This window comes from Carlito syrichta, unplaced genomic scaffold, assembly GCF_000164805.1.
Source record: "Carlito syrichta isolate Samal-C Ts95f unplaced genomic scaffold, Tarsius_syrichta-2.0.1 Scaffold314364, whole genome shotgun sequence".
In the NCBI taxonomy this organism is placed as follows: domain Eukaryota; kingdom Metazoa; phylum Chordata; class Mammalia; order Primates; family Tarsiidae; genus Carlito; species Carlito syrichta.
This window is the reverse complement of record NW_007258460.1, coordinates 619,083-631,087: the sequence shown is the minus strand read 5'-3', so window position 1 is coordinate 631,087 and position 12,005 is coordinate 619,083. Positions and strand designations below refer to the sequence as shown.

Sequence of the window (12,005 nt, the reverse complement as noted above, 5' to 3'; positions counted from 1 at the left end):
CAAAGGAAGGAATCTAATAGAATTCTAGTTATCTCCTGAAAGATGGATAGCATAATGTGTGTCTTCACAAGAATTTTGATATTCTACTAGTCATTAGATTTGTAATTAGGAAATATGATTTTAAATCCTAGATGACCTCAAACTACTTCTAGTTTGAAAATCCTGATTCTTCTTAGGAAGGTACATAAAAGCTTATGTTGTTAGAGTTAAGTACCAGGACTTTGTTTTACCAAGTTCTCTCCTCCAAACTAGCAATACATGAAACATGCTTTTTAAAATCTCTGTTACATTGAATTCTTAGAAAAATCTAGTAAACCTAGAGAAAACAAGCTGAGATGTGTATCTTCTTGCAGAGGCATGGGTCCTCACCTTTTGTTTGGTTGAAGGAGGGATCTTGGTTGGGATTGGGGAGAGCAGGTAAGAAAACCGGAATAGCACAAGTTCTGTTATTTCTGTGAACACATTTTTATTTTCTTCAGTTTTTCCAGAAACCTCTGGGAATTTTTACTCAAGAACTGTGCCATTATATTTGTAATGGAAAAAAGTATGGTTGCTCTTCAAGGCCTTCAAAGTGATGATGAGTTTATTCAGCCTCACTCCCTTTTCTTTAGTGTGTAGAGTTTATCAGAATGTTCCTTCTATTTCAGTCATTGTGAACTTAATAATAAACAGATGCCTTTCTGTCCCTCTCTGTGACTTTAAAACTCACATCTACATTAAAAGGGATGCATTCGGGATTTCTGACCTTTCTAGACTCTTATCTACATTCAGCTGTTCACCTTAATTTATGAATATGTTCAGTTAAGAATCTGAGTCAACTCTGACCACTTCCTCCTATTATTGCTTACATTGGTACTTTCCATCACTGTACCAAACACCAGAGTGTTAGACATTTGGGGCTAGAAGGGACAAGCGAAAGAAACCCATGTTTCTCAAGCTCCTACAAATCACTGGACAATGTCCAGGACTACTACATTATCTCATTTAATCTTCATAGAAACTCTTCCAGAGTGAGTATAATCCCTATTCTACAGATTAAGAAAATGAGACAGAAGTCTTGCATAATATCCAGCATCACTTCGTTTGTGTCAGATCCAGAAGGTGACCCAGATGTTTTCTTGACATTGTAATCCATTTTCCTTCTTTGTTCTTCCATGGTTTCTGACCTATCTTCCTCAAATTAAGTGATTTATGATGAAATATAATAAATGAACTAATAAAACAGCCAAAGATAACAGCCACAAGGGAAAGAGAAGGAAGTTGTAATAGGGATTGGAAGAAGACATTTACTATAGCTGAGTGTCTAGGAAAAATACAAAGCTTTTAAGTGTATTTTAATTTTCTTAACTGTGGACATGAATAGTCAAAGTGATGCTTTCCATAAGCTCTTGCTGTATATTTGGTTTGAGGAAGAGACTGGTAGAGGGTTCTTTAGGTTACAGAGGACCAACTGCATCTGGAATATGAGTTATCTCAGATACTTTGTAGTGGGCAAAGATAGTTGAAGAAGAAGCAGCTGGTAGATAATTTACTTGCTACCTTGCCCTATGCTTTTCTACACTTCGATATGGGTGTTCCCACATATATCCAAATGTGCTAATGCTACTGAAAGTCTTCTCCACAGGGATGGAGTGGATTCAAGAGTGCTTAGTAATAGCTGGAGTCACCCCTTTACTGCATGTCTGGCTCCTTCTCGGTCTTCCATGTTTTCCTTACTACTTCAACCATTTCTTGTCCCTGTAATCTAATACCCACCAGTGCATAATATCTAGAAAAACGCTATAGAATGAAAGAAAAAAAAAAACCAACTCTTGTTCTAGACACCTATATGTACACTTAACTCATCTTTTGAACAATGTGTAACTTTGGGCACATTTTTTTTCTTAGAGCCTTATATTTACTCATCTGTATAATGGGAATAATAATTTCCACCTAACCCTACCTGCAGAGAAGAGGTAACCTGCTCCACAAAGATGGTGTAACAGTCTTTCAAAAAAATACATAAAGGAGAACTTGGTGATCTGAAGTGTTTTTACAGTTGGGAGAATTTTTAAATGTAAATACCAATTAATGCAATGTGGATCTATGATTGCGAGTACTTGAGAAGGGCTAAAGAGAAAGGTCAAGCTTTCCTACCTTAAAGGAAGTGATTGTAAAATATAGCTGAATTGTTCATTGTATACTGTCATGCTAATTTATGCAAAATAAATGTCCAGTGCATTGTTGCATTCCTCTCTAGCCTTGACAATAGAGCCTTCCCTGTTTTCATGTAATTATGGAGAATGCAGAGTGGCACCTTCAAAGACTCACATCTACTACTGTGGTACTCAAGTGCTAGAGCCATTTTTGTTATTTTTTTCAAACGTTATGTCATGTATGCTTGGGGCCTGGGTTCATTTACAGAACTTGCAAAATTTAAGTCATGTACACATTTTTTTCCTTCAAATTGTATTTATATATGCAAATAAATATATATGCATATATGTGCAAATAAAATTTGAAGAAAATCTCTCTCCTCTCGTAAAAATATGGCTATAGCAAGAAGAAGGCAAACAGGAGCATAATAACACATTTGATTTGAAGATTATTAAAGGAGAGCTTTTCCCACCATGGATTAGAAGTATACTCAAATCCCAGTTTTCATTCTATGGTCACAAAAACTTACTGTAAATGCTGAATAGTCTGTAAAGTTTTTCTCATCTTCCCTTTTTTCAGTTCTCATCATAGTCCTACAAGTTAGGATGAATCATTATCCTCATTTATCCAGTATTCTATGAGCGTCTCAAAGATGGGAAGCATTTCTGACTAGTTTTCCTAGCTCTAACATCTAACCCATGTCACAAATATGTGTGTGCATAGTTTTCTTGTGAGGAAACAGAGGCCAGGATGTTAAGTGGCTTGTACAGGGAGCTATAGCTTTTTAAATATGTACTAGAAGAAGACTTGAACTTTGACCTTCTGACCTTTATTCTAGAGCACATCACTGGTGTGATATTAAAAATTAAATATCATGAATGAGTTGAGTTGGGACTATAGTCTGTAATATAATACATGATATGACTCACCAAATCTACCAAATGTCCAAATTGAAGAATATACTGAATGGAAAACTATTGGATCGTTGTTTTGCTTTGTTTTTCCATTTCTTCCTGGAGACTTGCAGGAAGTCACTAGAACAGTTATTTGGCCTCCAGGGTTCTCCTGCATGGAAGGGCTGAATCCATTCCAATGGATTCAGTTGTAGACCATGAACATCTTAGCTGAGAAAGCATCTTCCCAAGTAGGGGGTCTCTGCATGACAGCAGGATGTGCTGCCAAAAGCCCTGTTTAATTGACTTTGCAGTTATTCTACGTATCCCAAGTGGCCTAGAAAGCTACAGATGGAATGCCTCAGCGGCACATTGAACTTGGTATCTCCATGTCTTTCATCAGCCTTCAGGTCTCTGTTTGGTTCTTTTCCCTCACTGATTTTCAAACTTATTTGAGTTGAAGGACAAGAGAAGGGAAGAAGATGAAGGAAACAATGGGAAAAGGAGCTGAAATTATTTTCCCTTTCACGAAGGAGATACTTGAGAATTATATTAGACTTTGCACTCTGCACATTCAGGAAAAATATGATTTAATGATAGCTTTGCAATCACTTCCTCTTTATTCAGGTAATATTCTCAAAAGGGAACACAATTAACTTCTTATCATGAATCTTGGAGGACTGTTTTGCAAGTATTTAGTTTGTAGCCATGTTTTAAACTGAGACCCGTTGAAAATGACCAGTCCCCACTCTTTAGTGTCCCATGCTCACCATTATTCCAATGTTTGTGTTCCTAGGACCTCGATGCAGTCTCAGTCTTCATACGGTAACAGCTCCCCACCTCTGAACAAAATGAACAGCATGAACAAGCTGCCTTCCGTGAGCCAGCTTATCAACCCTCAGCAGCGCAACGCCCTCACTCCCACCACAATTCCTGATGGCATGGGAGCCAACAGTAAGAGAATTTCACTTAGCTGTGACTAAAGGATGAACATGGCTAGTATGGGAGACTGCACTAAAATAGGGAAAGGTTTGCTCTTAAGCTAAGTGAGAGGCATAGTGAGACAGATCTGATCAACATTGAGTAGCTTGGGTTTCTGACAGTGAGCCTCTCATTTCTGAGATATATGATTCATTTACAAAACACACTGTTAGAGATGGAGAAGGCTATTCCTTCAGTTGGGATACAGATCTCTATGAAAAGAAAAAAAATTCACTTACTGCCAACTTGCATGAAGACCCACCTCCCACAATCTTAGAGATAGTCAAAAGAAAATGTATCCAACATATAGATAGTATCATATTGTTGTGATGAGCTTGAAATCTAGAGAAATAGATTGTAGTCTGGACTCTTGAAAAATTACCTGTGTAATTATGGACCAGTTACTTCTCTTCTCTAATACTTACTTTTCCATCTACAGAATCATCACTCTGAACTTTTGACACTTAATTAGTCTATGTCCCTATATTCTTGGCCTTTTCTACTTATTTACTCCATCCTATACACAGTTAGTAAAGAATTGACCCGAAAAGGTCTGCCTCTTACTTATGTACTCAGAAATTCCTCAAATAAGCTAAGTATAAGAATGAAGGGCATAGTGAGAATTAAGCCTCCAAATTATGATGATTGGCATTTGGTTTTGTTATAAATATAACTCTCATGTCCACCAGGGCTAAATCTTAGCAAAGTGGATACACAAACTTTAAAAAAAAAAAAAAAAGAGATGGTAAAAATGCAGAAGGATGTGTAGTGTCCTCAGGGATGCAAGAGATTGACCAAGCATAGGTGTTTTATCATTCCCAGCACATTAAAAAAGTACTCTCAGTCTTGTTTTTTGAAATTGTTCATTATTTTGATCAAGGCTTTCAACTTGCATTTCAGTGTTGCTTTTTCTTAAAGAAGTTAAGGGAGGCTCAGACTGTGATTCTCTTTGGTCTGGTGGCACATGTTCATATTTTAATCAGATAAAGGTATATGTATTATGGTTGCCTGCTGTGCCAACATAGACTTTAGAGTCAGACCACTTTCTCACTAGTGATAAATGCACCCTAAGGCTTAAGACCTGACCCCTTGACAGATCTCCCACTTTGACAGTAAAAAGAAGAGAAGCTACTAATTTTTTATTTTATTTTCTTTCTTGTGACGTCTTAGAGTCCTCAACTGCTTTCTTAGGATGACAAAATAATGGTAATGGTGATGATAGTTCACATTTGTATAACTTACAATTTATCTGATTTTTCTTATTCATCCTTTAAAATAATCCCTTTATGTACCGAGGAAAGTCAGAAGGAAAACAGTTGGAGATGCAGTAAGGGGTGTGCCCTCTAGTTCGTTTGTTAGTGACATTCCCTTTAGGTACACTAGTGTAGAAACAAATTGTATCTTTTATAGATAAATTGCTTTGTTCTTTTTTTTTTTGACCCAAAGGCAAAATTTGTTTCATAAATACCAGTTTATCAGTTTTAAACTTATCTTCTTTATCAGTGAATGTTTATGGTTTAGTTAAATATCAGTAAGTCTTGGTGGTAGTCCTGTGTACAACTCTGAAATGAACCATAAGAAAGAGTTATAATCTTTAATAGTATTCATCTTATTGGGCATGTGATTCTCAACAGATATTGCAGTAAGCCATTCTATTCTAAAATAAATATACCAAAGGTCACTCTTTCATTCACAAGTTTGTGCATTTGTCCACTTAAGCTAAGTTTACTGAGCACCTACTCTGTGCCAGGCACTGTGCTAAGATCTGTGGGGATCTAGACGTGTGTAAGGTCTAATCTTTATGAATGTGAGAATAGTCTAGTAAGGGAGACAGAAATATAACCCATGAAGGCAAACACAAGAAGGAATATATTAACATTAAGAAGAATGAGCAATTGGGCAGAGAATTCGAAGTAGAAAAGGGGAGGGAGGAGATTGTCCTAGGAGAAGGTACAAATTGTCCTAGGAGAAAGTACATGATTTGTTTGGTATCTGGTAACTATTCTGTTTGACTAGATACAGACATTTGAGGAGTGTAGAAATAGTTAAGACTAAAAGGGAAGGCTGGTAGTTTAGGCCTGTAGTATCATTAAACCAAGCAAGATGGACCACTGGGATCCTGGTACATGATGATGACAGTAACCCTCTCTGTTCCTCCTGCTTCTGTTCAGTTCCTATGATGGGCACCCACATGCCAATGGCTGGAGACATGAATGGACTCAGTCCCACCCAAGCCCTCCCTCCCCCACTCTCCATGCCATCCACCTCCCACTGCACCCCCCCACCTCCGTATCCCACAGATTGCAGCATTGTCAGGTGAGTCCACAGCATGTGCCCCTGGGGGCCTGTCCTACGCATCTTGGGATGGTGGAGGGTGGATACTGTGAAAGTCAGTACAGAAATTGGAAAACATGAAAGCAGCCCTGTGGTTGGAGTTCAGCCAACCATATTATCTCTGATTCTATGGAGTGGTCAGCATTGTTTAATCAAGGAAAACTACTATAGTCAGCATGGGAACAAGTGAAAATGTGTGTTTATAGGCATACTGTTTACATGCCTGTTGCCTCATCTTCACTTACTCCCTCCTTCCTCACATTTTTACACTGCCAGTCACGGCCCTCAAATTGGTGCTCAGGGCTGGGTTTCATCAAAGGGCAGTAAACTTGCTCTCTTGCTCCTTTCCTGCTCTATAGCCCTCATAACTCTCAGTGACCATAGGACCATTATTTTGAAGTTGGATGTCCATAAAAAAACTTTAACATTAGCAGAAATGACAGGGACTTTTGAGAACTGCTGGCCTCTGCTGCTCTGAATATAGGAAATGTGTGCATTCCAGGCAAGGGTAGTCGGACAGAAGAAAGAAACACACAAACCCTGAAGGATCTGTTTACCACAGAGTCAGTAGTAGATTCCCAGATTCATCCCCGGTGCACATCTTCTGCATTTGCTTCATATGCAATAGATGGTTCTTTCATTTGGCTACTGGACTGATTTGTGTTGACTCCCATGCAGTGTCAATCACAGAGATGGCAAAGCGCATGACTTTTCCCACCTAGGGTCTGTCCTTGTGATGATGGTAGCATCATCAGTCTCAGACCAGCATCCAGAACAGAGTCTGAGGAAGTTATAAATCAAAAGGCATTAATGGCTTTATAGAGTAGTGGCCTACAAAGTTTCTTAGCCACATTAATCATTCTCAGAAGCCTAAATGACAAAATAATTAAAGCAGACAGAAACGCTCTTTTTGAAGCGAAGAGCCAGGAGGCAAGAGGGTTGGGAACCTGAAAACTGGACTTTTTTCCTTTCACCCCTTGTAATGACTTCTAAGGCACTTATACAGAACCCTAGCATTCCACAGATCATCATTTGATATTAGTTGATCTGCCAGAGTCTTTATAGTTGATTTTCATTTCTATAGACCTTAAAATTCAAGTCGCCAATAACCCTCAAACCTCAAATTTAAGGCCAGCATATGTCTTATCCACTCCAAGTCTCTTATGTAGGGCATCCAAGGGCAAAATGTTGGGTTTTCCTTTATCTCGCCAATGCAGTTGGGGTGAACTCTCTTTTTCTGTTTCCTCCTTCCTCTTCCCTCCTCCCTCTGCAGTTTCTTAGCAAGGTTGGGCTGTTCATCATGTCTGGACTATTTCACGACCCAGGGGCTGACCACCATCTATCAGATTGAGCATTACTCCATGGATGTAAGTAACTGTTAGACTTTTCTCTTGAGTTTTGTATCTTCATCTCCTCCTTTTGGTGACAACTACCTTGTAGTTCAATCCCTGCTAGATATAAACTTTATTTTTCTCTTGCCCCCAATCCTGAATTTTGATGGAATCTATAACCATGTTAGAAAGATTCCCAGATCTCACCCTATACATATTAATATTAGGATCTTAGCAATCAGTCTTCCTCAGCTTGTCTGGTCAATCAACAATTGTCTATCATAACTCTACTACTTGCAAAGTGGGAAAGAGGAGGCATAATTCCCACCATCAAGAAATTTACAGTTTCTAGAGAATAGATCTTTTTGGATGTTCCCAGGGAGGATAGCAAGAAGCAGGAGGTGTTATTCTCATTTTAAAACATAGAGAAGTGATAAAATAGTCATGTGACATGACTATTGATGACAAAACCAGGAATAGAACCCAGAGATGAAAGCTTCTAGTCTATAACTTTACTGGTCTTTTTTTTTTTTTTTTTTTTTTTGCCTCTTTTTAAAGTAGGATCTTAGGGGGGATTTAACAGCTTCCCTAATTTAAAATTGTATGTTCCTTCATTCATTTTCAATACCATCATAATAGGACCCAGTTTTTTCTAATCAGTGGGAATTATCATTGGCCATGGGTTCAAGTCCCAGTCATGCTCTGTAGTAGGAATGAGAATTTGAGATTATCGCTGTGTCTCTCTGGACCTCAGTCAATCAAATTTGGGTGCTCAGTAAATCTAAATTGGCTTTGATATCCTTTGATTTGTCTTTGGAAACAAGCTGAATGAGAAAGGATTTCTTCTTGCTTTCTACTTCTTGAACTACTGCTCACATGGGAGCTAGAATTGCTCTGGTTTACGGTGATCTGATATGTCTCCCAGGCTGTTCTTCATGCTGCTCTCTTTGGGGTTCACTATACTCTCTTCTAGCTTCCAGGGAGCACTTTGAACTGGTGGAGGAAAATAGTCTCTGCCTCTGCTGCTGCTTCTGTAGCTGGGACCTTTTTTTCCCCCTCCTTGAGCACCGATGCCAGAGATGCCCCTACAGCATGAGAATGCCCCAGCCCCATGGTGACATATTTATAATATACTGCCCCTATGGCCGTCCTTCCCCACCCAACAAATCACTCCTGGCCCATGCTCCCTTATAGAATAAATTATAAGTGAAAACTATAGCGAGGTCTTCAAGAGTAAGTTCCAAAGGTATCAAATAGCTTTGCAATCACTTCTATTTACCAAAGAGTACAGAGTTGCCCTGTAATTGAGCAAGCCTCCTGTGGTGGAGTCCTATATTATGGAACAGGAAATCTGTCCCTTTTCTATAAGTTTTACTTCCCGTGTGCTCACTCGTTCCCATTGGGGAGTGTGTCAGGATGCTCCCTTGATTAGTAGGATCTGAAGATGTTCTCTGTAAGTTCAGTATCGACTATGTCTTGTACCAGTCTCTAGGCCACAACTTTCTCCTCTGTCAGTGATTAGTTAAAATCTATCCAGGAAGTCATGGAGCCTAAACTACAAGACCTTTAGACTTACTGAGAGTCCCAGAAGTATAAAGAGTCCAAGAAGAATGAAAAGCTATACTTATTGATTTGTGGATTACCTTCTTTATAATGGGTGCTTCCACTACAAGAAGAAATTGGAATAGCACTCATGGCCTGAAAATTCATACCATAGAAAAATATGACACTATACTACAAATTTCCAAACTGGGAAATGTTAGGAAGTTTTAGGTTTCTCACCTTCACCTCAGCTTCTTCCTGCTCATTTCTGGAAATAGACACCTCTTTCTCAGCTTGTCTTTTAGTACCATTCTAAGTTATTGAGCATCACTTCTTGGAGGAAGAATGTGATTAACTTTGGGGATTTTCAAGGTCATCCTGTAGTATGCAAAGATGAGTCAATATTATAACATAATAATAATACAAATGGTTAACATTCATATACTGTGTTTTACAAGTGATAAAATACTTTCATAGCCACTACTTACATTGACCTATATCCCATTTTACCAATGAAGAAACAGGCCAGGAGAAAAATGAGTGACTTCTTGAAGTTCTATAGCTAGGAAGAGACAGAATAAGAACCTCTGCCATGGTTTTCTGACTCCAAACACATTGTGCTTTCCACCATTCTACTCCATAAAAATTGTGAGCTATCCTGGAAACAAGCTAAGGAAGAGTTAATGCAGATACATGTAAGCAATTTCACTGCAGTTCAGATTTATCCTATTTGTAATATTTTCTACCCCATCATAGAACATAAGCACAATAGCAGTCTACATTTTGATACTTTGATGTATTCAAACACCAAGACATCTTCTGGCCAATTTTTGGCTCAGAAGATGTCCTGAGTCCCCAATTTATTCACTTAGCTGTGTAACATTAGACTTGTCAACCTCTCTAGCCTTCAGTTTTCCTATCTATAAAACAGGTATAATGAAATTTACTACTAATCTGAGGATTAACTGATATTATGAATATAAAATAATTAGTTCAGTGCCTGGCACATAGAAAGTGCTCAGTCCCTGTTAGTATTCTTTCCTTTTCATCTCCTCACCCAAGTGGTAGTGACATACCATTAATACTTTTCTTATAGTGACTCAATCCAGGTAGATTTAAGCATTGAAAGGCACCCCATGTTTCTCATTGATTTTTGTGCCCTGTCGTCTATTATCCCCGTTTTACCAATGAATCTGAGGCCAGTAGAGCCTAAGTGAAGTGGTGTCTATAAATACAGATGGCACCTCAAAGCTTTGCCTTTGTACTAACTAATGTAGTGCTGATGACTACCAGAGAGCTAATTTTATTTTCTAATTTATAGATCATTAAATTCAGATCAGATAAAGAGAGCATGAGGGAATGACAAAATGCTGTGGACTAAATGTCAGTTTGTCTCCTTGTTTTAATTCTCCCTGATTCTCTTTCCTTTTACACAGGATTTGGCAAGTCTAAAAATTCCTGAGCAATTCCGCCATGCAATCTGGAAGGGCATCCTGGACCACCGGCAGCTGCATGATTTCTCCTCACCTCCTCATCTTCTGCGGACCCCAAGTGGTGCCTCTACGGTCAGTGTGGGCTCCAGTGAGACCCGGGGTGAGCGTGTTATTGATGCTGTGCGATTCACCCTCCGCCAGACCATTTCATTTCCACCCCGAGATGAGTGGAACGACTTCAACTTTGACATGGATGCTCGCCGCAACAAGCAACAGCGCATCAAAGAGGAAGGGGAGTGAGCCCCCGTCATGTGGGATCTTTCTGTCCTCTTCCCACCTGCCCACTTCCTTGCAAAGCACTCCTGCTTGATCTTCAAAGAATTTTCCCCCTAGCTCCTCCCCTTCCTCTTCTCAATCTGATATCTTAGTGGAAGGGGAAGTAAGAGGCCACCTCTTACTTAACATCTGACTTGGTGTATGATTCTGATTCTGGCTTTAAGCCTTCAAAACTATAGCTTTCAGGACTGAAGCTGCCATGGTTAGGTAGAAGTGAGCAAAAAAGAGGTGGGTGTCTCCTTAAGCTGCCTAGATTTCTCATTGACTTTTATAAAGCATTTTCATCCTTATAGTCTAAGACTATATATATAAATATATATAATATACAGTATATATTTTTGGGTGGGGGGCATTGAGTATTGTTAAAATGTAATTTAAAGGAAAGAAATTGAGTTGCACTTAACGACTTTTTTTTTTATCTTGTTTTGGATGGCTTGTTTTTTATACACCTTCTCTCAAGGGGTATTATGTATGGTGATAGGTATTTAGAGCTTAATGATACCTGTGACAATGTTATATAGGTCCTTTCAGTTCTTTGGATGGTAAACACATGCCACATCAAACCTTTGAATAGATTGTTTTATTTACCATTGCTTATTATGTGGGTGAGACTGTATATATGTACACTTTTCTCAATGTTGGTGTATTTTATATTACTGACATCCCTTTTAGTGATGGTGGTTCACTTTGGGGTTATTTAATCCAAAAATAAGAAAAAGTTCATGTTCACATTATTAGTCACTAAAGGAAAGGACACGCCCTATCTTGTTTTTGGTTGGGAATGAGAAATGTAGGTCAAGGCTAAAATTCTTAAAAGGTCGACAGAAGCCATTTCAAAAACACCTAGTGTCATGTACCTGGGCTTAACAGTAATGCCCTTAAATTTAATACCAGAAACCTTATCTTATAGTATTTATGGAAAAAACATCTGCTGCCATTACAGAGGTCTTAAAATTAAATTTCACTACTAGATTGACCATCTCAAATACACATTTGCTACTGTTGTAAGAATTCAGGTT

At 38.6% G+C, this 12,005-nt stretch overlaps 1 protein-coding gene across 4 annotated transcripts in view; it reads left to right on the top strand.

Annotated features, from left to right (window-relative positions):
- Nucleotides 1-12,005, top strand: part of TP63 (tumor protein p63) — a 251,541-nt gene extending 239,536 nt beyond the window's left edge. For 2 of the 4 annotated variants that reach the window (XM_021719295.1, XM_008071534.1), the window contains exons 11-14: nucleotides 3,826-3,983; nucleotides 6,182-6,326; nucleotides 7,618-7,711; nucleotides 10,654-11,307. In XM_021719295.1, the coding sequence (XP_021574970.1) occupies nucleotides 3,826-3,983; nucleotides 6,182-6,326; nucleotides 7,618-7,711; nucleotides 10,654-10,950 (694 nt within the window). In that variant the 3' untranslated portion in view covers nucleotides 10,951-11,307. Of the gene's footprint in view, nucleotides 1-3,825; nucleotides 3,984-6,181; nucleotides 6,327-7,617; nucleotides 7,712-10,653 lie in introns of all 4 variants that reach the window. The other 2 variants (XM_008071536.1, XM_008071537.1) reach the window with 2 other exon arrangements.